At 41.8% G+C, this 23,735-nt stretch overlaps 1 protein-coding gene across 1 annotated transcript in view; it reads left to right on the forward strand.

The window, feature by feature from the left end:
* The window catches only part of PELI1 (pellino E3 ubiquitin protein ligase 1), a gene marked incomplete at its 3' end in the record, with an annotated part of 45,614 nt that extends 23,678 nt beyond the window's left edge, over positions 1 to 21,936 (forward strand). Inside the window, exons 2-7 of the mRNA XM_082480924.1 lie at positions 14,294 to 14,438; positions 15,567 to 15,696; positions 17,274 to 17,375; positions 19,796 to 19,993; positions 20,104 to 20,292; positions 21,370 to 21,936. Coding sequence (XP_082337050.1) covers positions 14,368 to 14,438; positions 15,567 to 15,696; positions 17,274 to 17,375; positions 19,796 to 19,993; positions 20,104 to 20,292; positions 21,370 to 21,936 — 1,257 coding nt within the window. The 5' untranslated portion in view covers positions 14,294 to 14,367. The remainder of the gene's footprint in view (positions 1 to 14,293; positions 14,439 to 15,566; positions 15,697 to 17,273; positions 17,376 to 19,795; positions 19,994 to 20,103; positions 20,293 to 21,369) is intronic.
* Positions 21,937 to 23,735: the final 1,799 nt, after the last annotated feature.

Genomic DNA, 23,735 nt, shown 5'->3' on the forward strand with positions numbered 1-23,735 from the left:
CCTTTGAAGGAGAATTTGGTGTGCCTTAAGAACTTGAGATTCTACTTAAATCTCTTCTACTCAACTGTCCTGCAAGTCTAATTAGCCTCTCCCAGCTCTGTCAGCAGTGGTCAGTGTGGAAGAGTCATAAAGTACCATCTACCCTTCATGTTGCAGCAACTTGAGATGCAGCAAGGCGTTCTCTGAAAGCTGTAGCTATAACAATGGACCTTTGTTTGCTTGGCCCTTACAAGAATTTTCTTACTTCTTGCCACAAGGCACCACACAGTAGTGTAGGGGATTAGGTAATTTCCTTCCCTCCTCCTCTTCCTGCAGATTATTTGATTAACATTTCTATTGTATGCTCTAATTAGCATGTTCTTGGCTTCGGGCTGCTTTCCCCCCCCTGCCCCCCAGCCTCCTTAAAACACTGTAGTATGACTTTGTTAACTGTATAACATGGGAACTCCTTGCACAGAGATTACATGGGACATAACACAATGAAAGATTAATGGGGCTGGCAAGTCAGTAATCTTCCCTCCTTTCTTCTTGCCCCGTGCACCTGGGATTAGACTTCTGGGAACACCCTAACAGCATTCACACTTTCCAATGCATGAAATATTTGGGGTTTTTGGGTATCATTGGCTTTAATCACTGACTTGGTGGGAAACAGAGCTAAGGTGGGGTAGAGTGCACGTTCAGCCTTCAGTATTGAGTGTACAAGTATACTTCCCCCTTGGGACCATTACAGATCCTGTTCTTACTCATTTTTGCTCTCTGTTTGCAGTATTTCCTTTGGTCTCCTTTCCTCTGTACCCTGTGTGTGGCGATTTCAAGCACTTATCCTGTGTGGGGTTTTGATCCTGCTCCCTGCCTGTTTTGTTGAATGAAATTATCAACAGAGGCATGCTTAAAATGTCCATCTTGAAATTTAGCAGTAGTAGGGTAAATCTAGGATTAAGAGTTTGTTACTCAGGCTTCTCAGTTGTCTGCACGATAGGGGACATAGCATTGCCCTCAGACCCTATTTGCAAGGCTGTCTTTTAAACTGATACAGCTAGAAATTCATTCATCTTCAAAGCTGATTTTTGAATGTCAATGTGAAATCACGTAATTATATCAAACTGTACAGCATCTGCTCGTGAGTCAGATAGAAGAACATGACGATACAGCCCTTTATTTCTTTAACCACTCCAAGGAAAGAACCTCCCCTGCAGTTAAGCATCACTTCATGAAATTAGCAGTGATATCTTGGGCTATAGATTTCTTTGTTATAGTCTGGCATGGTCGACAGTATCTGTGCTCCAGGAAAAAAAAAATAATCAGATAGCTTGCCTAGCGACAGCGTGCTTCCAGTCCTCAAGGCAGAGCACAGTTCTTGTGTGGAGTGGAAATCATTAAACCCTCCTCTTAATAAAAGTGAGGGACAATGTTGACACAAGAACAGATGAGTAGAGCATGTCTGTGAGTAAACACGGGCAGGGAGACAAAGTGGTTCACGCTCTGGCAGGGTGAGGTTCAGAGATGGTGTGGCTAGGGGCAAAATAAACTGTCAAAACCAAACAAAAAAACCCCAACCTGCTTTAAGATGGGGCATGATGAGCTATGGAAAGGGTGTTACGTGTTGTATTTGCCTGATAGCAGAAGACTGCGCTGCAGAGTACTGTGGGTCACTAATAGGAAGGCAGGTGGGATCCAGAGAGAAGGATTGTTATCTGTGGCAGACTGGGGTGGGCAGTAAAAGCTATATCTACCTCCAGTTGCTCACTCTGTAACTTAAGTGGCTCCAGCATAAAGTAATCCACAGGGTTATTAACCTGGACTCTGACCAGTGGCATCTGTAAATGGAGAAAATAAAGGAGCTCTAGAAGCAAATTAGTGTAAAGTTCTGCTTTTCAGACTGAATGCTTCTGAAACAGTGCAACTCCAGTGTTACAGCCTGCGAGAGAAGTAATGCAACCTAGAGGCAGTCGTGCCAACGTGACTTATCACTGCAGTTAAATACCTGAATACAGAGCGCCTTTTGTACTCTTGTTGCCATATCTGTGTGTTAAGTGATACTAATACAGTCCTGATAGTGTCTTAAAAAAAAAAAAAAAAAAAAAAAAAAAAAAAAAAAAAAACAAAAAAACACACAACCAATGACAAAACCAAATCTTGGCCATGCTTAAAAAAGCATTAAAGCTGCCAGCCTTGTGTAGGCCTGGATGAAGTATAAAGTACTCGAAGGTGATGGCGGTGGTGGCATTAGGTGAAACTTCCACCACAGTGAGTGGTGCCATTTTAAGGTTCTGCAAGTTATCAGTAGAAAAGCTAGATTTGAGTGCAGGCAGAGTGAGGCCATTGATTTTTTTTTTTTCTTTTTTTTCTTTTTTTTGTGTGGGGAGGAGGGCTCAACTTTAATCTCAAGATGTGGCTTGATGAGTCTCTGGCTTTACTGATGAGATTGATTCAGAAGGTTCCTAGCCCCTCACTTGCATTGGTATAGTGGGTTGACAGAATAACCCTCAAACAGATTAGCAAAATGATTTGGGTTAAAACAGTTGGGGTTTGTGTGTTGTGTTTTGGTGTTTCCTAAGCCTGTTCCCAGCTCAGTAATCTGACAGCTATGATAATGACAGTTCTGTCTGAGATCAGTATTCAGTGGCGTGTCCTCTTTGGTGGCCAGAAGCAGAAGCCTGGAGAAGAATAAGAACAAGGGAGCACCTGTCCATCCATGCTTCTCCAGGCAGTTCTCAATGTTCAGCACCAGGGGCTCGATCACTTCTGTGGAGAGGAGTGATAGCTTTGCGTGTAGCAGTCTGTGATTGGAGGGGACGGGGGGGAGGTGTCTTTGAGCCTACGCACAGTTTTATTATCTGGAATATCCTACAGAAAGGAGTTCTGCAGTTGAGTTTTTTGGGTAAGTGACAAGATCATGTAACAGCACAGCCTTACAGTGTTATTTAGGGGAAGGTTGGCTGTGGAGTACAGGTGGAGGAGAGAGAAAACAGGTATGCTTTCACCTTGTTCTCAGCAGTGAAGCTGACTTAGGTGGAGTTGCAATTTATGCTGTGTTACCCTACATCTCGAGCACAAGTCTGATGAGGAGCGGCTGAGGGTGTTCAGCCTGGAAAAAAGGAGGCTGAGAGGAGATCTTATTGCTCTATTCAACTACCTGAAAGGAAGTTGTAGCAGGGGTGTGTGTGTCGGTATCTTCTCCCAAGGAACAAGCAATGGGACAAAAGAAAATGGCCTCAAGTTGTGCCAGGGGAGGTTTAGGATGGATATTAAGAAAAAGTTCTTCACAGAAAGGGTTATCAAGCATTGGAACAGGCTGCCCAGGGAAGTGGTGGAGTCACTGTTCCTGGAGGTATTTAAAAGTCATGTTGATGTGGTGCTGAGGGACATGGTTTAGTGGTAACTTGGCAGTGTTGGGTTAATGGTTGGACTTGATGATCTTAAAGGTCCTTCCCAACCTAAATGATTCTATGGCATTATGAACAAAACCACTTGTTCGACGGTGCTTTGCTTTGAGTGCTGCTGTGTAATGCATCTGGCCTCCTCACCTTTGGTTCTGCTGGTACAGCTGCATGCTGTGCCATGAGCTGAACTGGGAAACAGATTCAGCTGAAAAACAACTGAACGGGTAAACCAACTTTTAAAAACATTGACAGATTAGGGAAACCAATCCATGAAGTTGTGCTTGCAAAATTGAGGTGGCAAGGTGAGGAAGGAGCAGCAGAAACGGGAGCAATAGTCCCCTGTAGAACTTGGAGATGTCTGCTGTCAGCCTGCATATACGTGGCTTGAGCCAGGGTAACCATGCACACCTTCTTGGCCTGCTACAGCTGTGATGTAAAACTTGATGTAAAGGTTAAGCTACTGCGTTGTATCATGCTTGTGGCGTTTGCATGACCGATTCCAAGAGGCGGTAACTTGATGACCATTTCATGGCTCAGACATTTTGATTATCCCACCCGCTGGCTTGATGCATTAATTTTTATGTTAGTGGAATAAGAACTGAGCTCAGAACCTGATCTGGCATGTGCAAATTTGCCCTTCTAAATGTGCGTCCTACAGGAATGAGCTGTTATAGCATTGTTGGCCATGGGAGTCTAGTACAGGTGATGTCTGCAGGTGTGTTGTGTGTCCAATTCTACAGCATTAGTGATAACAGGGACAGCAATGCCTGAAGAGGTTCTGCTGGTTTTTAATTCTCACTGTATTAAGAAATCACTTTTTGTGTGGGAGGTGAGGAAAGCTAGCTGGGCTAATAAGTGATGATAAAAAAAAGAAAGAAAAGAAGGTATAGCATGCATGGGTACAGTTATGTAAGAGAAGCAGAGAAGGAAATAGATCAGCGTTTCTCCAAGAACCTCATCCACAGAGCTGCTGGGGAATTGGGCAGCAGGATTGTTCTCAACACACCCTCCGCTTCCTTTTTTCCTTTTTGGGGCCGGAGATGGATGGATTGATGGAGGGGCAAGTGGGATGCAGGCTCTGACTCCAGCCAATGGTGCGTGGCGCAGTGGTGTTTACCTAGCTGACGCAAGGCAGAGCCAGCCCCTCTTTAGTCGGAAGGAGCTACCCACGACTTAAGTAAAAGGACACAGAGCAGAGGCACTCAGTCTGGCAGTTGCTGGGGGTTTAAAGGAGTTGGTGGATTTCAGCTGGTTTTAAACAAGCTCGAAGGAGTGGGTTTTTTTCTTCTCTGCTGCATAGAAATACTGAAAGGACAAAAAGATACTGGTAAGTGCTCTGCATGCCATCGCTTTTCCCTTCTCTTGTGGTATTGTTTTCAGTCTCTTTGAAAAGCTGCCTCAGTTGTAGTGTTTTTCAGTTAGAAGTTGAAAGATAGTTCAGTGCTGTGGTTGGAAGGAAATGTGAGAACAGGCAGTGTGTCTGCGGGCTGCCCTTCCACCTAAAACAGGAAGAGACGTTCAAAGTGCATAGTATAATAAATGCTGCTTGTTCGGAAGAAGTGTCAGTTGCTTCTCATTTATAGAGTGCAGAGCAAAAGATGCCTTGAAACTGTCATTGTTACCTAAGAAAATCATACCAAGGGGAATTTCCCATAGAGCTGCTAAATAGTTGTGTTTTTTAAACCAAAAGAAAGCTTTAAATATAGTTGTGACTCCTATTTTTTTTGCAAGATGATATAATATGCTGTGTGAAAAGGCTTTAGTGTAATACAAACACCTATTTAGCAGATGCTTTGGTACATAAACTGCCTCATCAAGAAGACAGAGGCTCATGAAAAGCAAAATTGTGGTTTTCTGCAAGCACAGGGTCCTTGGCTGTGTATCCTAGTTCAGGTGCATCAGACAGTACATCTCCCTGAGCTCAGCCATCAAAGCATAAAAAGTCTATTTGCGTAGCAGCCCTTTTAAAGGTAGAATGCCTCTGTTTTGGTATAAACTCCTAATCTGTGTATGAAGGTTGTGCTTCTGTCATTGACCTGCAGTGAAGGTTGCTTATTTTTAAGGTAATACTGCGTAATTGGTCTGAAGGCAGTAAAGAGGATCATTTTAAAGGATGCTGACGGCAAAGTTCTCTGTATCAGAACTGTACTTCTGCCACATTGCACCAGTATTGTAGAAAGTTGGGTTTTTTTTTGTTTTCCCACTTGTACTTTTGCAAGGCACTCCCTGAAGATACAAATAGGTAGTGCTGCACCTAATGTTGTTCTATCAGTGTGCCTCTGTTGTATTGTTTTATGGCTTCATATGGTACAGGTTATATAAATAATTTTCATTTGATAATCTGAGTATGAAATCAAAACTATCCCTTTTCAACAAAACATAGTTTGTAGTTAACAGCCAAAGTTGCAAGTACAGCCAAAAGCTCATGTAGAAAGCTGCAAATTAATCTTCTTTAAGTAGCTTGTGTGAATAACTTTCACAGGTGGCTCAGCTGATTGAGCAAGTACAACCTGCGGCATTTGGAACCTCGTGCTGCAGGGGCGGTCAGCGGAGGAGCTTTGCCTCGTGCGAGGATGTGTGCTTCGTCACTGGTATATCCGAAAGCTGACGTGGAGGCCATGGGTGGTAAGGGGGTGTAGACTGCATGTAAATGGAGTGGTTTAACTGGTGAAGAACTTTCTCGGCTAATTAAGGTTATAGATAATATTGCAGTGACAGCTTTAAAATAGACACCTTGTGCTGAAAGACAAATGTTTTCAGCTTCCCACACGCAGTCTGAGTTACATCATTTATAAGCTGTAGGAGGCTATCGTGGTTTCCTCAGGGGAAGATCAGCTGTTACTTTTCGTAACTGAAAAAAATGCTGGTTTTTTTTTTTCTTTTCCAGGGGAATATTTTCAGAATGTATTTTTTTGTCAATCTGTTGGAGTGGATCGTTAGCGGTTACATAAATCTTCCAGGTTTAACATGTCTGGCCGCATTCTCATCCCATCGATGACTGTTCAGAATAACAGGACTGAAGTTAGCAGAGGTCTGATTGAAATCAGACTCCTGTGCTTAGATGGTATTTTCCGTCTTCCGAACAGGAATGCTGTTTTTGAGTACTGTCATAAAGTACAGATTTTCATATAAGTGCCTATAATAGAAGTCTTGTTCTAAAACACTTGCCTTGATCATTGAACAAGGATGCGTGTCCTCAGAGCACTGTTCCTGCCTTCCCTAAAATTGCTGAGAACTGCTCAAAGTTGCTTCTGAGGCTGAAACAGAACTTGAAGCAGGACACTGGGTGCCAAGCTGACTAAAACTGCTGTTTCTTAGCCTGGAAAAAGCTGTAGCCTTGGTGCAAAGCAGTAGGTTTGTTCTTGCCTATCAAGTTAGTGCCCCTTTGAAAGTCTACAGGCAGCATGCCTTTTTTTCCAGTGTGTTCCGACTCTTGCATGACTTGTTTCCAGGATGACCAGCCTACTGATGGCAGATGTCTGTGGTTAAAAAGATGCTTTCATTCTGTTTATGAGAATTATAAACTCCCTCTCTTGAGATTTTACAGATGTTCTCAAGGCACAGCAGCAGATAGCTGTTTGCATTGTTTCATGCTTGGTATCCTGTGCAGGAGAGACTGCTTGCTCATTTCAGAGCTTGGCCTTGTTGTCTTTTTAATGCTTTCATATCATAAGACACTCTTGTGTGTATAGTTGGATGACTAAGCTTGTTCAGAGATTATAAAAGAAAAGGCAAACAGTATGGACTATGGAAAGAATAAGCCATACGAAAGGAAAAGGCTGGACTGTTTTTCCACAGTCCCAAGGCTTTTTTCTTTCTTTTTTTCTGCTGAAAAAACTCCCTTTTCTAGAACAGAGAAAATTATCCTTCCTCAGAAAGGTAAAGTAGGGCTACTGATCTAAAGTGACAGTGCAATTTGAGTACATAGCTGCATCGCTATACTTTCCCCATGCATCTGTAGTGAAGGATGCAAGCTGTAGACAGAATCTGGTTGATCTCGAAAGTGGAATATAAAACCTGCTGATCTTAACGTTCCAGGTATGTGTGTGAAGGAAATGTGAGCTTGGCTTTAACTGGAAACTGAGGAAGTGTGAAAACTATGGTTGATAAACACATATTCTTCTGCATGCTTTTACCCAGGTGACCGCTTCAGTAAAAACTATTCTAATAAAAGCTACCAAAGAGATTGCTAGGAAAAACAGCTAAAGGAGAATAACTTTCCACTGGTGATTTAACCATCCTGTAGAAGAAAGTGATTTATAGAATCAGAATAGTTTGGGTTGGAATCTCAGTGTGTGTCTCGGCTTTCAGAAGCATAGTGATGCAAGGAGCCAATTCCTTATTGCTCGCACCCACCAGTGTAGATCAGCAGTAACATCATTGTTACTGCTTGTGAAATCTGGCAACCTGGACTTGTAATCACACAAGAAGGCAGTCTGCTGGGAATTACTTTGGGCTTTTTTACTTTTCTCTCCTTACTTATTGCCTCTTCCTTCTTCCATGCTTGCAAATATCTTCATCTTGAGAGACTAGTATTCTACAAAGATCCTTTGTGTCTCACAGTGACTTTAACTTTGATATTCTGGTCCGTTAAATCTGGAAGTCAAGATTTTGCCTTTGAAGGGATGAAACATAACTATAGAAGAGAATATGCAGCACTGAATTACTGTGCATGTGTTCAGAGGAGTTTGGTTTCTGATCTTGCAGCTGCAAAATTGCCTAGCGGAAACTGCAGTGCTGAAGAGCTTAAATGTGTAAATGGATGTTGGCAAACTTGGGTCCTACTTGTGTTTTGTCAGGTAACTGCACTATTCAATGCAAATTCTTTGTTTGAAGAGCTGTGGGATGTTTTAAATCCCAATAAAGCTATAGACAGTAATATGTAAATCTCAGGAGGAGGTTTGTTTCATTGGTGATGGAGTTGCTCATAATTTAAGGCTAACTGATCAAAAGTGCACCTAAGGTGCGTATTGCAGTTGCTTGGTATAATTGTGTTGGGCTTCCTAAGATTAATTGTATTCCTAGAATAATTTTGGTTGGGAGGTTGTCTGGTCTAGTGCCCTTACTCAAAGCAGGACTGGTGTGCTGTAGATCAGGTTGTTCCAGGCCACGCACAGCTGAGGTTTGAATATCTCCAAGGATGGAGATCACACAGCCTCTCTGGAGTGTTTTGTTTTTTTTTCCCTAATAGCTAATCAGGTTTTCCTGTGTTGCAGCTTGTTTGTTGCCTCTTGTCCCGTCACTGCATACCTGGGAGAAGTGCTGGATCATATTTGGTCCATATCGCCCCTAATTTAGCACAGAATTGCTGAGGGAAAAGCTGGATATGAGAATCATGAGGATAGTAAGTGGAGAGCTACAAATAGCAAACTGTGTAAAAATAAAAATGTCATTAGACAAACTGTCTTGTGCTTTATTTCTAAAAGCCAAAAAAAAATCCAAACCTTACAATATGTAAATATAGAACACAAAGAAGATAATATTATAAAAATTGAAAAATAAAATCCAAGTTTTGCATCTGAATCAGCATATTTTTATTTTAATATACTCATTGACAGAAGACTTCTTTTTATCCTGTGAAAGTGGTTTTTTATGCAGTATTTTAGAAAAGGGCTAGTCTGGCACTGGCTACAGTTGCTAGCAGCCTATAATGCTGGCTCTGTGTTTAGAAAATGATGGTAATTTATTACAAAGAGACTTTTATTCTAGTATTTTTAGCTCACAGCCGAGTGTTTAATGAATCTCTGCTTGGGCTCATTGAATTTATGTTCTCCCCTCCCCCTGCCTCATTTTAACCATTAAGATACTGCTGTTCTTGCTGCAATTCCAAAAGCTGGACTTGGTCTATTAAATAGCAAACTTACTGACAAGGTGCTGTGCCTCAGTGCAACCATGATCTGAAGACTTTCTGTAGAAGCCATCAAAGAGCAGTCGTGCATGAGTCTTATGATCAGAAAAGGCAGCTGAATGACTGAGGATGGCTGGTAAGCCAGAGCTGATAGTTCAACCAAAATTCATTAAATCCCTAGGTGCCCCATTGAAGATGACATGTTCTGTGAAAGTAGGCAGACTCTTAAACTCTTCACCTACTCTGAGGAATGGTTTGCTAGGTCTTCCCACAGAATAATCTACCTCCAAGTTCAGAGACTAGTGTTTGAATGTGGCAGGAGACGGTACAACGATACGGCTTTTTCTTCTGCTTGAATGTAATTAGAAATCTGTGGTTTGTTTTTTGCTATAGCAATCTTTTGCCTTCTGTGACTTGAGTGAATACGGAACAAGAAAGTTTGCAAGAAAGTGGATTTCCATTCCTAAAACAAATTTGAAATACTTCTTCAGTTTAGATGTCGTTTCTTTCCTGTCCTGCAAAATAGTTGCACATGACAGTATTGGGCAAGCTTTCTCCCGGCTCCGGAGGAACCAGTGTTAAGAATAAAAAAACATTACTTGCTCATGAGTTCTTCTGTTCCAGTTTCCTATTTTTGAGAATAAAAGGCGCTAACTGGTACCCATTGTGGTTTTCTACTAACTGCAAATAGTTGTGCTCACCTCTTAATCAAGTAATGCCTTCCCAAAACTGTTTTCTCTGCATGCAGTTTGCTTTACTCATAAAATCTGTTATTATAGTGTATAATCTAGGGCTGTGCACGAGTAGGGGTTTTCAGGCTTCGGTCTCTTCTCTATTGCAGAAGCAGAGATCTTGAGGTGAAAACTTGCTGCTACCAGTTCTATGATTTTGGGAGAATGTGGGATGGGTTGGGATCTTGTAATTAACACCTTATTCCTCATCACGTGGATGGATTTTGGAGGAGTTTTGGAACAGTCAGTTGTTCAGAGCCTGCTTCGATGAAGCCTGCTCCGTCACTGGCCAGAGATGCTGCTGCAAAATTAATGGTTGTGGCAAAAATCTGACTTGCATGTATTTTGCTCAAGCAGTCGGTTGCTTAGTTGTGTACTGGTGCTACAGGGCCAAGTTGTCCTCTTAACATATTTAATTAACCTTTCCTAACACTTCTAAGAAGCTTCTTGTAGTAATCTAGGAATAAAAACTGGACAAGTTATTGTACAAGAGAAGGCTCATTATATAAATTAGTGGCTCCTTCCTCTGAACTCAAGAGTATACCCTACTGTAAATTCTTAAATGCTTTATCCAGCTTTAAATGATCCCTAAGCCTGCTCTGGTTCAGGAGTGGAGATGTTATCCCATGGCCCGGTAGACTCCTTCCACTACAGTTGGAGAACACTTGAGTTTTATTTGCAGACATCAGATTTCACTGGGACTAGTCTTTGGGACCTCATTGAAAGAATATAGTTAATCTTTGTTAATTTCTGGGAACGAAATGAGTCTTCCCTTTTTTTGGGTGCAGTGCATCAGGCAGGACATGCTGGGTGAGAAGTAGCATGTACCTTGCGCTGATTTGTTTGTTTGTTTTTTGTTTTAGGGGCTCTGAATTTTGTATGTGCTTGATTTGAAGTTACTGGGTATCAGTAGCTGTGAAAGTGATGTGTGCAGCTCATAAAGGTTTTGAGACATATTTAAAAAAAATTAAGTTCAAACATTCAAGCCATGCCTTTGAAGATGCAGAAGCAAACTCTTTTACTAATGGTAGCTTTAGATTGCTAACTCTTGACCAGTCCTTAAGTAAGAAGTGGGTTTCCATCATACGTGCTGTTCCCAAAATAAACTTGGCTGGATTTCTTTAAATGTGAAACAAAAAAATATATTGGGGGGGTGGGGGGGTGCACTGAGTGTTAGATGTTGGATGCTTCTCCTTGTACTAAGATGTTCTAGTTAACTTCTTGCATTGCTGAAGTCTGTCACTTGGAACTGTCAGCCCCTCTTACAGTTTCTGCACAGTTATCTCCAAAGAGGAGGTTACTGGCCTCCTGTTCTCCTGACTCTTTAGAGTCTCCTTTCACTGTTCATTTGGAATTACTTTTAATGAGACTCAGAAGCTGAGTCTGACTGGGACATGTATTTTTTAGCTTTCCATTAAATTGTTCACTTGGGTGAACAGAAGTTAAAATTATTTTTAATGCTTGCCATCCCACCTTCTCTAAGTGAATTGATTAGCTCGTTTTCAAACACCATAGTGTTGGGTGGAAACTATTCAAATCTATTTCCATACTCTCTCATGGTATTTACTAGTCCTATGCAATTTCCTAATAGGCGGTGCTATAGATTTCATAGCAGTATTTCTTCTGAGTTGTTAAAAGCCAATTCAAAGGACAACCGTTAAGTATTCTAGCAAAGAAATGTGAAGCGTTGCATGTGAAATGCAATGGTCAAGATGAAATGAGTTGTACGTGAAGAAGACTGAAGTGCAGGGGAGAGACTGCTGAGAAGATCAATATTCAAGCAGAAAATAGGTTAATCATTTGGGGAGGAGATTAAAACATTAGGAGCTTGTTTTAGAAGACAATATATAAGCAACTATAATGCAAGAAGATTTTAAAATAAAGCAAAACAAGAAATGCTGAAGTTGATAGTAAAATACTTCATAGTAAGTATATTCATATCCTTATATCTATATACGAATAGATTCTTAAGATTTAGACTCACTTAAGTGGAAATACTTTAGAAAGGAGATCTGACTAGAGAACCAAGCGCTGTTAAGCACTAAGAGCTAGATAGTTCAGTATTAATGTCCATAAACCATCCCTGTGGTGTCTTCAAAGGCACATGGTTTCAGAGGATTGCTGGTGTAACCCTCCCAGGAGTGGTTGTGATGCCAGGAGGGAAGGAAGAAGACCTCACTTTGCACACATGAAAACTGTGGACATAGTTAATGTTGTGGGGCTCTGTTCATGAAATGGGACAATCTCCACTTTGATGTGGTATTGCTAGTGGCATGATAGGAGTTTAAGGTTATGTTTTTATAAGTTTGCTTTAAAATTCTTAATTTTAGAATTTTAAAGGCAAAACCTTGGGCCCCCTACAACAGTAAGTATCCTCACCATCCCAATTAACTTACTGCTGCTACACGTGGGTAAGCAATCTAGAAATCCTTCTGAGCAAACTCTACTGCTTTCTCTCCTGTGCTGCTGTTGCTGTTCCCATGTGACAGATGGGGACCGTTGGATCAGTGTAAGGCACTTTCTGCACCAGCTAAATGATGGATAACATGAGGATTGAACCAGGATAGCTGCCCAGTGAAAATGCACGTTGCTTCCTATGCAACAAATATATATTGGTGTAACTGTTGTGTAGACAGGACGGAGACCCTTCACAGTGGTGTTGAATAAACCTTCACAGGTTTATCGCAGTGCACTCGCACATCTAGCAATGGGTCAGGATACCATTGATAACGTTAGATGTGTGCTAAGAGACAGAGACAGTCTTCAGTTAACTTATTATTCCAAGTGCTATGAAATCCACAGTACCCAGACTTGAGAGCAAAGCAGAAGAGATTTGGAAAATAATGAGAAACGAAAGGAAAAAAAGAAAGGTTTTAGTTTAGCCCCCTGGTTGTGTTCTGCAGCCAGCACAAAGTTTGGAGGACAGCAAAATGTCTTTGCATGTATTTGTGTGAAGCCCTCTCAAATACGTGGGATAGCGTGTAAGAAGGCAATGAAGGAGCATACTGAATTTTCAGATAGCACTGTGAGCTAATTGTAGGTGGGGATCAATATAGCTGTGCTGATTAAGAAATTGGCAGATTGAGAAAAGAAGTTGAAAGCCAAGTTTCTCTGTGAAGGAGCAAAGAAGACGGAGAGAGGGTAGAGATCAGGTCAGTAAAGGGATCTTTGCATCAGCTTCTGAACAAATGTGAGCAGGGTGTCGAGCATCCTTTTCTCTGTTGTTAGGACAGAAGATGGAGGTAGATGAAATCTGCATGATTTCGTCTTTTCTGCTAATATCTACAGTCTAGTTGAGGTAGAAGAAAATAGAAATACAGCATTGTAGTTGTGATAAAAGTTGATGACAGGATATGAGAAATGTTATGTGGGCCAAAATGAGTACTTGAACAGAAAGCAGAATGTTAACCATCAGTACTAAAAAAATTTAAGAGCTTTTTGAGTTGGTAGGACAATTTATTTAGAAGAACCAAGGGAATGTTCTTATTTCTGTTAAAGAAAGCCTCAAACAGGCTAGCGTCAGCTTTGTTCTTCATCTAGCAAGTGCTCTGTTGGGTAGGTTCTCACTGTGGGAAGGTCAGGGGTGGGTTGGTTAAGTCAGAGGTGTCTGGAAATGTTACTAATGAGAAGCTGTAGAAAATACTGGTGTGAACTGTTCCTCAAAGCAGAGTATAATGGAAAAAGTGCCCTTCAAGAGGTTGTCCCCATTAAGAATCATGTGGAGTTCCCTCAGGAAATCTTTTTCAAACAGCTGTTTGTATCACTTCTGTCTCTGGTTAAACATAAGAGATCACATTGCACACCCCAGACTTGTATGGTAGACTCAGTATCGAATTGTCATACAACTTCCTGCCATCTGCAAATCCAGAAATTTCTTGGAAAGCTCTGAACCAGATACTTTCCAGGAAAACTTCTACCTCTCTAGCTAATGGGCTGGTCTTGCTTTGGGTTTTGTTAGGTTCTTTTTTTTCCCTTTAAACTTAACCTCTGTCTGGCTCTACTTCTTGATAGTTGAACTAAACATACTAAATGAAGCCATATGCCATTTATACTAAAAGCTAGCGTGAAGGAAAACAACTGTTCATGTTTTATCAAGGCTGTACTGGAATTTTCTAAATGCACTTGTGGTTTTCTGTGATCTGGTAGTTCTTCTGGGCAATTCAACTTTAATTGATGTGGGTTTATATGTATGTTTTTAAAATAATTTCGGGCAAAACCAAACTATGGAAAACACAAAATATTGTACCTACTGTATCAGATAGGCATGCAGATTTGTATAACTGACGGATTTGAGTCTTTCCTCTTACACTTAATTTTCTTTCTTTTTACAGGAAATAATGAAAAAAGTGTGCCACAACTCTTGATCAGAGACCTGAAATTTGAGAAGAAGTCATTAGCTAAGCTCATGTTTTCTCCTGATCAGGAAAATCATCCATCAAAAGCACCAGTAAAATATGGTGAATTGATTGTATTAGGGTAAGTGTTTGTGTCTTGGTTGGAAATGAGAATGAAGGTAGAATTCCAGGGTGTGCTTAAAGCAGATAAAATGCAGGTTGCTGTGGGAGGTGGTCCCGCAATCTCTCACTTGGACTCCCTCTTTTGCAGTGTATCTGGTGAGTGTGCAGCTGAGTGGTGAGCAGTTGGTCAGCTTTTCTTTGGTAGTTGATCTTGTCTCAGGGAGGCAGCGGAGAGTGAGCTGCCTTTTTCAGTGGCAACTAGGCGTTATGCATAATGGGATATATTGGAGAATTGCACTGCAGTACACATAGCTTTTTGTGGCAGCATGAGTGTGTAGCTAGGGCTCCAAACAGTTGAGTAGATGTAAGTTTGGGTTTGACTCTTGTGTTCAATCTAGGTAAGCGTTTCATGACAAAGGCAGCCAATTTGTGAAGGCTTTCCAAATCGATTCCAGGTTGTACCTAGACAGATGACTAACGTGATAATGTGGAGGGAGAGGTTCCTCAAGACTTCAAGTAAAATGAAAGGCGTTTTATTAGAACACGGTCACTGACTGTGTAATACCCAAGTGCAAACAGAAGGTTTTAATAAAGCAAATTTGCTGGCTGGCCTGTTTATGTTGACATGATCAAAATGAGGGTCTGAGGGTTTTCTACTGGATTAAATTGGAGTCTTGGAGGACAGCATGTCTATTTCTTACAGGGTTTTATTTCAACTAAAATTCTCTAAAATACTAGCTGTCCATCAGGGTTGGTGAGCATTCGGAATCTTTCATTTACAGTGTGAACACATCATTTAGAGAGAAAGCTACAGATGGGCATGTAGCACTACTTGTTTTCATGTTTGGGACCCAAATCTCTTTTGCTTGTTGACAGTAGCTTTGAGATTAATCTGGGTAGCATTCCTTGCCCTACAAGCTGTGTGTGTATATGCTGTAATTCTGGGGGCATGTTTCAATGTTGTGTTTATCAATTCTCAGATTTAAATAGATGTGATTAATTGGAAATCTGTAATTATTAATACTGTACTAGTTAAGAAGAATTTGTGCTTAGAATGGAAGTTCTTGTGGGTATGTATCTCTTGAAGCTAAGTAACACAGAAGGATGGACTTTGATCTAGAACATTTTCTGTGGGTTTTTTTGATAGGTACAATGGGTCTCTCCCAAATGGAGATAGAGGAAGAAGAAAAAGTAGGTTTGCTTTATTTAAAAGGCCCAAGGCAAATGGGGTGAAACCCAGCACTGTGCATATTGCCTGTACCCCTCAAGCAGCAAAGGTAAGCTTGATTTCGCTAGTTAAGTTTATTTCTCCTGGTGCTGTCTGAAGACTTCAGTGAAGTCAGTGCTGTTATGCTGAGATGAAATGATGTAAAAAGCATGAAGTTCTGGCTGTGAAAAGAATGGTTCATGTTTATCCATGGTTTTTTGGTACCTGCCAGGGTTAGCAAGAAACGGTTCAGCAAAACAAATCTGGTGCCTAGTCCTTGTAGTGTCCAGAAAGAAAAATGTTTATTTTTGCAATGTGAATGTTCAGGGCACAGGCTAGTCACTTAAAACACTTTGTCTGTAGCAAGTTGGGAAGGAAAACAAAACATCTGTTCTAGCCTTCCTGTTTTCGCACTCATTCATGCTTTAGGGCTAACTTTGCTTCATGTGAAGCTGACTTTTAAATGATCCTTTGCCAAAGCTCTATGTGCACTTGCTACTCCGTCCAATGGGTAGGAGTTCCCTGGGGATGAGGACAGGTGGGTTTTGCAGGGCATGTTTTGTACTGCTCATAATTCATAGTTCCCATTAAGATGCAGTAAAGGAAGGGCTTAGGTCTTGAAGTTGAATTGTATTTCATGTCAAAACAAATATATTATAGCTAAGGTATGACCATGAAATACTTCTGTATTACGGCGATTCAAGTGTATGTGAAATCATGTTCAATAAGAAATGGAGCGTTTCTACTAAAACAGGTGGAATTTTGAGAATGCTCAGCGGTTGTTTAGAGATTCCAGTGTCAAGATCAGGCCCTTGAACAAATACAGTAGTGTGAAGTGTTTGACTCCCTAAATACCTTGACACTTAAGAATATTGATTCCTAAATTTGGGGAATGGCATGAGGTATTTGGAATTCTAAAGCACTTTGCTAACTAAAGTTGTAATAGAATTACATCTCTAGGAGATCTGAGAAAAGAACATTTTTTTTTTTGCTAATTCTTCTCATTTTCTTGATGTCAATGCTATTTAGAAGCACTTTTAGAAGAGTGTTTGTTCAGTTCCTGGTAGGTAGTTGCAGAATGAAAACCTAAACCAACAAACTGAAACCTACTAGATTTGCTACAGCTTCTGTGACCTGTGCTGAGTTTCTTCATTTTACCCTGTTTACCAGCACTACTTGTTATGGTTTTTGTCAGTGTATCTTATTAATCATCACTGATTTTAGTATGAACTCGGACCCCTAAGTTTTCATCCCTGCTTTACTGTTGGAGAAGTTCAGGCTGAGAAGGCCATGAAGGTGTTACATTCAGTTTTGCACTCAAGTTGTTTTCTTCTTTTGTGTCAAGGCCACCACTGCTTTAACATGAAGCATGACTAATAATGTGTCTTGGTTACATGTATTTTATTGCAGCGTGCGGTAAAGGGACCAGTTTGGTCTGTTGCTGAATCAATCCTGCAGCTTTTTTTTTAATGGCCAGGACTGTTTTTTTTGGTGAAGTTTAACTACAGGTGTGCCACTAACAACCATCTGCCTTAATGCATTAACTGAACAGAACAAGAGCCTGGTTATATATATTGTCTGCTTTGCTGCTGTATTCAGTAGAGTTATTGTTCACTGGTTCAATAATATTTTGCATTTTTTCCGTAGGCAATAAGTAATAAGGACCAACACAGCATATCTTACACTTTGTCTCGGGCCCAGACGGTGGTAGTTGAATATACACATGACAGCAACACAGATATGTTCCAGGTATGTGAAGTAAATATGATACATAAATGTATTCTTGCTTTTGGTTGTTCCCAACAAGACATCCTCTCAACAGGCCTTTTCCTTCAGACCCAAAAGTTTGCACGTGTTGCTTTCTGTGCTTTACTACTCAGAGGCACTTAATTCTGTTTGTTCCCAGGGCTGTATATCTGTGCATCTCTCTTTAGGCTTGGTCAGAGGTGAAAGTTGTTTTTCTTGTGACTAATGCACAGGACTATGGTTTCGCCTTTGATTGCTGGCCTGCAAGTCACGTAACCTGTCTCTTTGTCCCTCCTTGCAAAACAAAGAATTAAGTGCACAGTTGTCTTTAAGCACTTGGAACTTTGCTTCTCACATTTAGGAAGGCATTTGGGATTGACCAATTGGAGACAGGGTGGAAGAAATACAGTGTGAAAATACAGGAGAGCTTTTGACACAACTAATATGAAAAAATACCCCTAACTCCTTTAAGCAAACCCAGAAGTAAGTCTGTAACACTGGGAAATGCGGAGAGAGGAGGCCCAATTCTGATGCACTGGCAGTTCAGAACAACTTTGCTTCAGTTCCTGTGTGTATGGGAAGCAGCCACAAACACATTTGCAGCTGTGATGTGCGCTCATATCTTATAATTGTTTCCTGTTTTTTCTCAGAAGGCAGGGTTTTGTTTTAGGGTTGGGGTTTTTTTGTGTGTGCTTTGTTCTTTCTGTTTCCTGAACTGATGTTGCATTGATTTCTGTTGTTTTCGCTAATTTATGGTGAGGAGTTTTGCTGTCACAGCACTTAGCTGTGACGCCACTGCAGGATCTGAGGAGGCGGGAGGTGTTGATAAGTGGTGGAGGAAGCTGCTGTGCAACTGCAAATACTGCAACAGAGCAAAAGGGCTGTAATGAACTAACTGCAGCATAAGCTATTGTTTAAGTGTTCTCTCTTCAGGCGTGCTGTGGCACGTATGCTGCTGTATAATCCCTGTATACTGATGGGTTATCCTGCCTAAGAAGGAATAGAAAAAGACATTCGGACAAAGCAGTCTCAGTCTCACGAAAGCTCTCCATCCAGCCCTCACCAAAATGCTCCTCAGGCTTTTGGGGCTCCTGCCCAGCAGTTAATCAGCTATTTTAAAAGAGGTTGTTGAGAGCTCTGCAAGTGAGTGGAAGGTAGTAGTGTGTAAGCAGGCTTTAAACCTGGCTATGTGGATGTTTGGGAGAGGGAGCAAGTCCAGAGGAGGCCACATAGATGCTCCGAGGGCTGGAGCCCCTCTGCTGGGAGGACAGGCCGAGGGAGTTGGGCATGTTCAGCCTGGAGAAGAGAGGGCTCTGGGGAGACCTTAGAGCCCCTTCCAGTCCCTTTAGGGCTCCAGGAAAGCTGGGGAGAGACTCTTGATCAGGGAGTGGAGCCATAGGATGAGGGGGAACGGTTTTCCACTGAAAGAGGGGAGATTTAGATGTGATATTGGGAAGAAATTCTTTCCTGCGAGGGTGGTGAGACACTGGTTGCCCCGAGAAGCTGTGGCTGCCCCATCCCTGGAGATGTTCAAGGCCAGGTTGGACGGGGCTTTGAGCACCTGATCTAGTGGGAGGTGTCCCTGCCCAGGGCAGAGGGGGTGGGACTAGGTGATCTTCAAGGTCCCTTCCAACTCTAACAATTCTGTGATTCTATGATGTAGCTTCTTTTCATGCTTTTTAAGGAAAAGGACAAGATGAGTTGACTGGAAAAGCAGTGAAACCCATGGAATTCTGTCAAAGCCAGTAAAGTTGTGTGGGACTGCAAAACTCATTGTTCCACGCAACCAGAAAAGAAGGCACAGCCACTAGAAAAATCTGGTTGTAGTCAGACATTGTGTTCTCTGCATGTTAATGTAACCCCTCCCCACCACAAACATCTTGTACCTGGTCTTTCCTGATAGATTTGCTGTTTCTCAGGGCCCCGCTGGAGCCAGAGAGTCAGTTCCCGTAATCTAATTTTCCTACCTCTACACCTCCACCAAGTCTGGCATCATTCAGAATATTCTGGGCATGCAAAGTGACTGAATATCGCTTTTCTCCCATCTAACTGCTGTTTTCTAGCTGGTTTGGCACTGCTGCAGCTGGTCCGGCTGACCTGAGTGTAACCTTTCTAATGAGAAAGGTTTCAATGGGAAATCGTCTCAGAATTGACTTAATTACATCATTTTATTTCCCCTTCCTTCGTTTGGCTGTACTCAGCCTTCAGAATAACTTTGATCACACGGAGGTGGAATAACTCATCAATTCAGATTAGGCTTTAGAAACCTAAATTTAGATTGGTGGAAGGGAATGCTTCAAACTGGAATGTTGTGATTTTTTTTTTCTTGATTACTTTTAAATGTTTTGAGTTTGAATATTCCTAAACCCAAAGGCAAACTTCTAAACAGGTTTGTGTGCCTTTTCTTTCCAATCCCTTTCCAGATTGGTCGGTCAACGGAGAGTCCTATAGACTTTGTTGTGACAGATACAGTTCCTGGAAGTCAGAGTAATTCAGATACCCAGTCTGTGCAGAGCACTATATCAAGGTTTGCCTGCAGAATCATATGTGAACGCAACCCTCCTTTTACAGCAAGAATATATGCTGCAGGATTTGACTCCTCAAAAAACATCTTTCTTGGGGTAAGGGAACTCTTTCTTTTTTTCTTGAGTTTAGTGCAGGCATGTTTTTAAACTAATTCATAGCTCCGCTTCAGCCAAATCAAAAGTTTTCATTACGTAATTTCTCTTAGGAGAAAGCTGCGAAGTGGAAGACATCAGATGGGCAAATGGATGGACTAACCACAAACGGAGTTCTTGTAATGCATCCCCGTAATGGATTTACAGAGGACTCCAAGCCAGGGGTGTGGAGAGAGATATCTGTGTGTGGGAATGTGTTCAGCCTCCGTGAAACCAGATCAGCTCAGCAGAGGGGAAAAATGGTAAGAGTAGTGACCTATGATTTATGCAGCCTGTTGAAAATGGGTACAACCATGAGTGGTTGGGCACAAACACAGAGGCTGGAATCTGCCTCGTTCAGTGTAGAAGTCACCTCAGCAATTAGCTACAATGACTTCTTATGTGTCTGTGTTCATACATTAAGGTGTCTTGCTTGACCTGAATAGCTGATAGAGTTTATCTGCCAACTAGTACTTAATTGCAGATCTAGACTGCTCTCCTAAATTTGAGTTGCCAGTCTGTCGCGTTCTTCTGCAAACTGTCATAGGTCATGCGCATATTTTAAAGAGTACTTTCCTGATTCTCCCTCTTGAGTTTATGCTTTCAAGGTTTTTCCACTTTTTCTTTTCTATGGAGTAATTATAGTTTTATTGAGACATACCTATATACCTGGATATCCATTTCCACCTTGGCATTCTGAGTTTTTTCTCTTGTTTCCAAAGCATTGGTGACATTTCCAGGAGGGGATTGGTTTTGCTGTGACTTGGGATCTCTGAGCAAAAATAGAGATGCTACATGAATGCTTAGGTGATGCATTTAGTTAGGAATGCTGACAGCTGACTCTGGAGGGGGAAGAAAGCCATATGTAAAGGTGTGTTTGAAGAAAACAGTCTAAAATGTGATGGAGGACTAAACAAGACTTGTCAAGAAAGTTGTTTTTTTAAAAACAAAAAAAAAGAGAGCAGCTGACACTGGGCTCTTTATGGCTGTCTTGTATTGGACAGTCAGGAACTGCTTGAAACTTTGTCTGCATCTTCCAGGCAGATTCGTGTTACAAAAGTGCATTTGGTTACTCTCCAGGTAACCTTAGGTGATAACCACAGAATGGTCAGGGTTGGAAGGGACCTCTGGAGATCATCCAGTCCACCCCCTCTGCCAGAGCATGGTCACCTACAGCAGGTTGGACAGGTGGGTTTGGAATGTCTCCAGAGCGGGAGACCCCACCACCTCTCTGGGCAGCCTGTGCCAGTGCTCTGTCACCCTCAAAGGAAAGAAGTCCCTCCTCATGTTCAGCTGGAACTTCCTCTGTTCAAATTCTCTTTCTCTTTGTCCATCACCAGGTTGAGAATGAAACGAACCAGCTCCAAGATGGCTCTCTAATTGACCTGTGTGGAGCGACGCTGCTGTGGCGCACTGCAGAAGGGCTTTCACGCACTCCTACTGTCAAGCACCTGGAGGCACTCAGACAGGAGATAAATGCAGCAAGGCCCCAGTGTCCGGTGGGGTTTAACACCTTGGCATTTCCCAGCATGAAGAGGAAAGATGTGGTGGACGAAAAGCAGCCATGGGTCTATCTGAACTGTGGCCATGTCCATGGCTATCACAACTGGGGAAACAAAGAGGAGAGAGACGGCAAGGATCGCGAGTGTCCCATGTGCCGCTCTGTTGGCCCCTATGTGCCTCTGTGGCTTGGATGTGAAGCGGGATTTTATGTGGATGCAGGACCTCCAACTCATGCCTTCAGCCCATGTGGACACGTGTGCTCAGAAAAGACAACTGCGTATTGGTCCCAAATTCCTCTCCCTCACGGTACTCACACTTTTCACGCAGCCTGTCCCTTCTGTGCGCATCAGCTGGCTGGTGAGCAAGGCTACATCAGACTCATTTTCCAAGGACCTCTTGACTAACACATGTGTTACCGAGGACTGCAGGAAACTGATAAGCTAAGCTATTCTGATTTTTAAACCAACTGTTTTTCGTATTCTCTGGGCTTTGCTGGTTTGCATTAAGATGAAGAATTTTTGGTTTTTTGTTGTTATTGTTACAACAGCTAAATCAGTCTCTTATCGAGGAAAGTCTAGAAGAAACGAGGGTGGGGGAGGAGAAGGGGAACACCACCTCTTTTTTTTTTTTTTTTCTTCTTTTTTTAGTTAATAACTACTTCTGAAGAGGTGAAGGAAGCATTGTGGAATGAACATCGATGCCTTCCGTTCAGTGGTTTTGAATCACATGCCCACAGCATTTGAAAGTTGCTTCATTCTTTTTGTATATGGAGGGTAAATAGTTCAGAGACCATTAGTTTACATCTTGGATGCAAACATTGTAAAATATAACGTGTATATTAACTCTTTTCTATTTATCTTTATTATTGAAAATCTGTAGAATGTTTAGAGAGTAGCATGGTCATAGTGTGTTACATCCAGCGATTGGATGTGTAGAGTAGTTCTGGGTGGAGAAGGACGTGAGACGGAAATGGTAGAAAAATCTTTTTTTAATCTAAAATGCTGAGTTCTTAGAATAGTTAAAATGCTTTTTAAATGAAGCTAATGCGAATTAGGATGGCATAAAGGTGTGCTTTAACCGTGTTGAAAGGTAGCTAAGAAGGACTTCTTAAAATGGCTTTTTGGTAGGACTGTACTTAAGATCTGGTTATGAGGAGAATATTTACCAGACTCTTTGAATATGCAACTTAGTCTAGATTAGGGATTTTTTTTCTCCCTTCATGCTAACACATCTCTTAATTTAGCATTAGTGACATTTGTGAGGGTTTTTCCAGTGTTAAACATTAACAAACCCGAAAGACGAGGCTTGTTTTGTTCCTTGCTGTTTTGGGGGAAGGCAGTGAGAGGGAGAGGCAGATGCGCCTGTGCCACCTGTGGGGAGCAGGGAGTGATTCACGACTTGGCCGCTGTCACAACTTGTGAATGGGCTTCTTGGTCGGATGCTCTGCCTTTTGCCTGACGCACAGCAGCCCCGGGCATCACAGGCTTGCCTTCGCCCTACCGCGAGGTGCCGATACGCATCGGGGCCACGCACAGAACAAAGTTGAAGCCTGCTACCAAAGGGACGCGTGCCTGCATCCTGGCGCCCTTCTGTGGCATGACACCATCGGCAGTGGGTTAGAGGAGGGCTTGAGCGGGGGCTGGACTGGTCTTGTAGACCTCAGTGTGGGATGTTAGCGTGCGGTGGGCTCTGGTCAGCAGTCTTTCTCCACTCGCCCACCCCTGCCCTTCCTTTCTCTCTGTATCCACCGGAAAAGGCCAGTGCACTACATCCAGCTTTGCTGCTAACCCACTATGCTTCATGGCAAACATACAACCTGACCTTTCGAGCATTGAGTTGAGCTTTTTTTTTTTTTGGCCAGCTTCATACTTCTTTAATTTTTTTTCTTCAAAATCCGTACTGTATAATTGACAGTAGCAAATTTCTGTAGCTTATAACATAGCTTTAATTTTCCCTTTTGAAGCAGTTCTAAAATTTTCTTGGTTTAAAGAGAGATCTCTGTTGCTTACATGTCATGAATTATTTACTTTGACTGTCAACTGTTTCTCCATTTTTAAAAAGAAATTATATATATTGTTTGGTTCACTCAGGAAATGCACGTGTCAGGAAACCTGTATTATAAGTTCAGTTAGCTGTCATGTACAAGTAACTGCTGTTACTCCCTTTCCATAGAAATATAACCGATTTTGACATTTTCCAGATT

The sequence above is a fragment of the Vanellus vanellus genome (assembly GCF_965231255.1).
Source record: "Vanellus vanellus genome assembly, chromosome: 3".
In the NCBI taxonomy this organism is placed as follows: Eukaryota; Metazoa; Chordata; class Aves; order Charadriiformes; family Charadriidae; genus Vanellus; species Vanellus vanellus.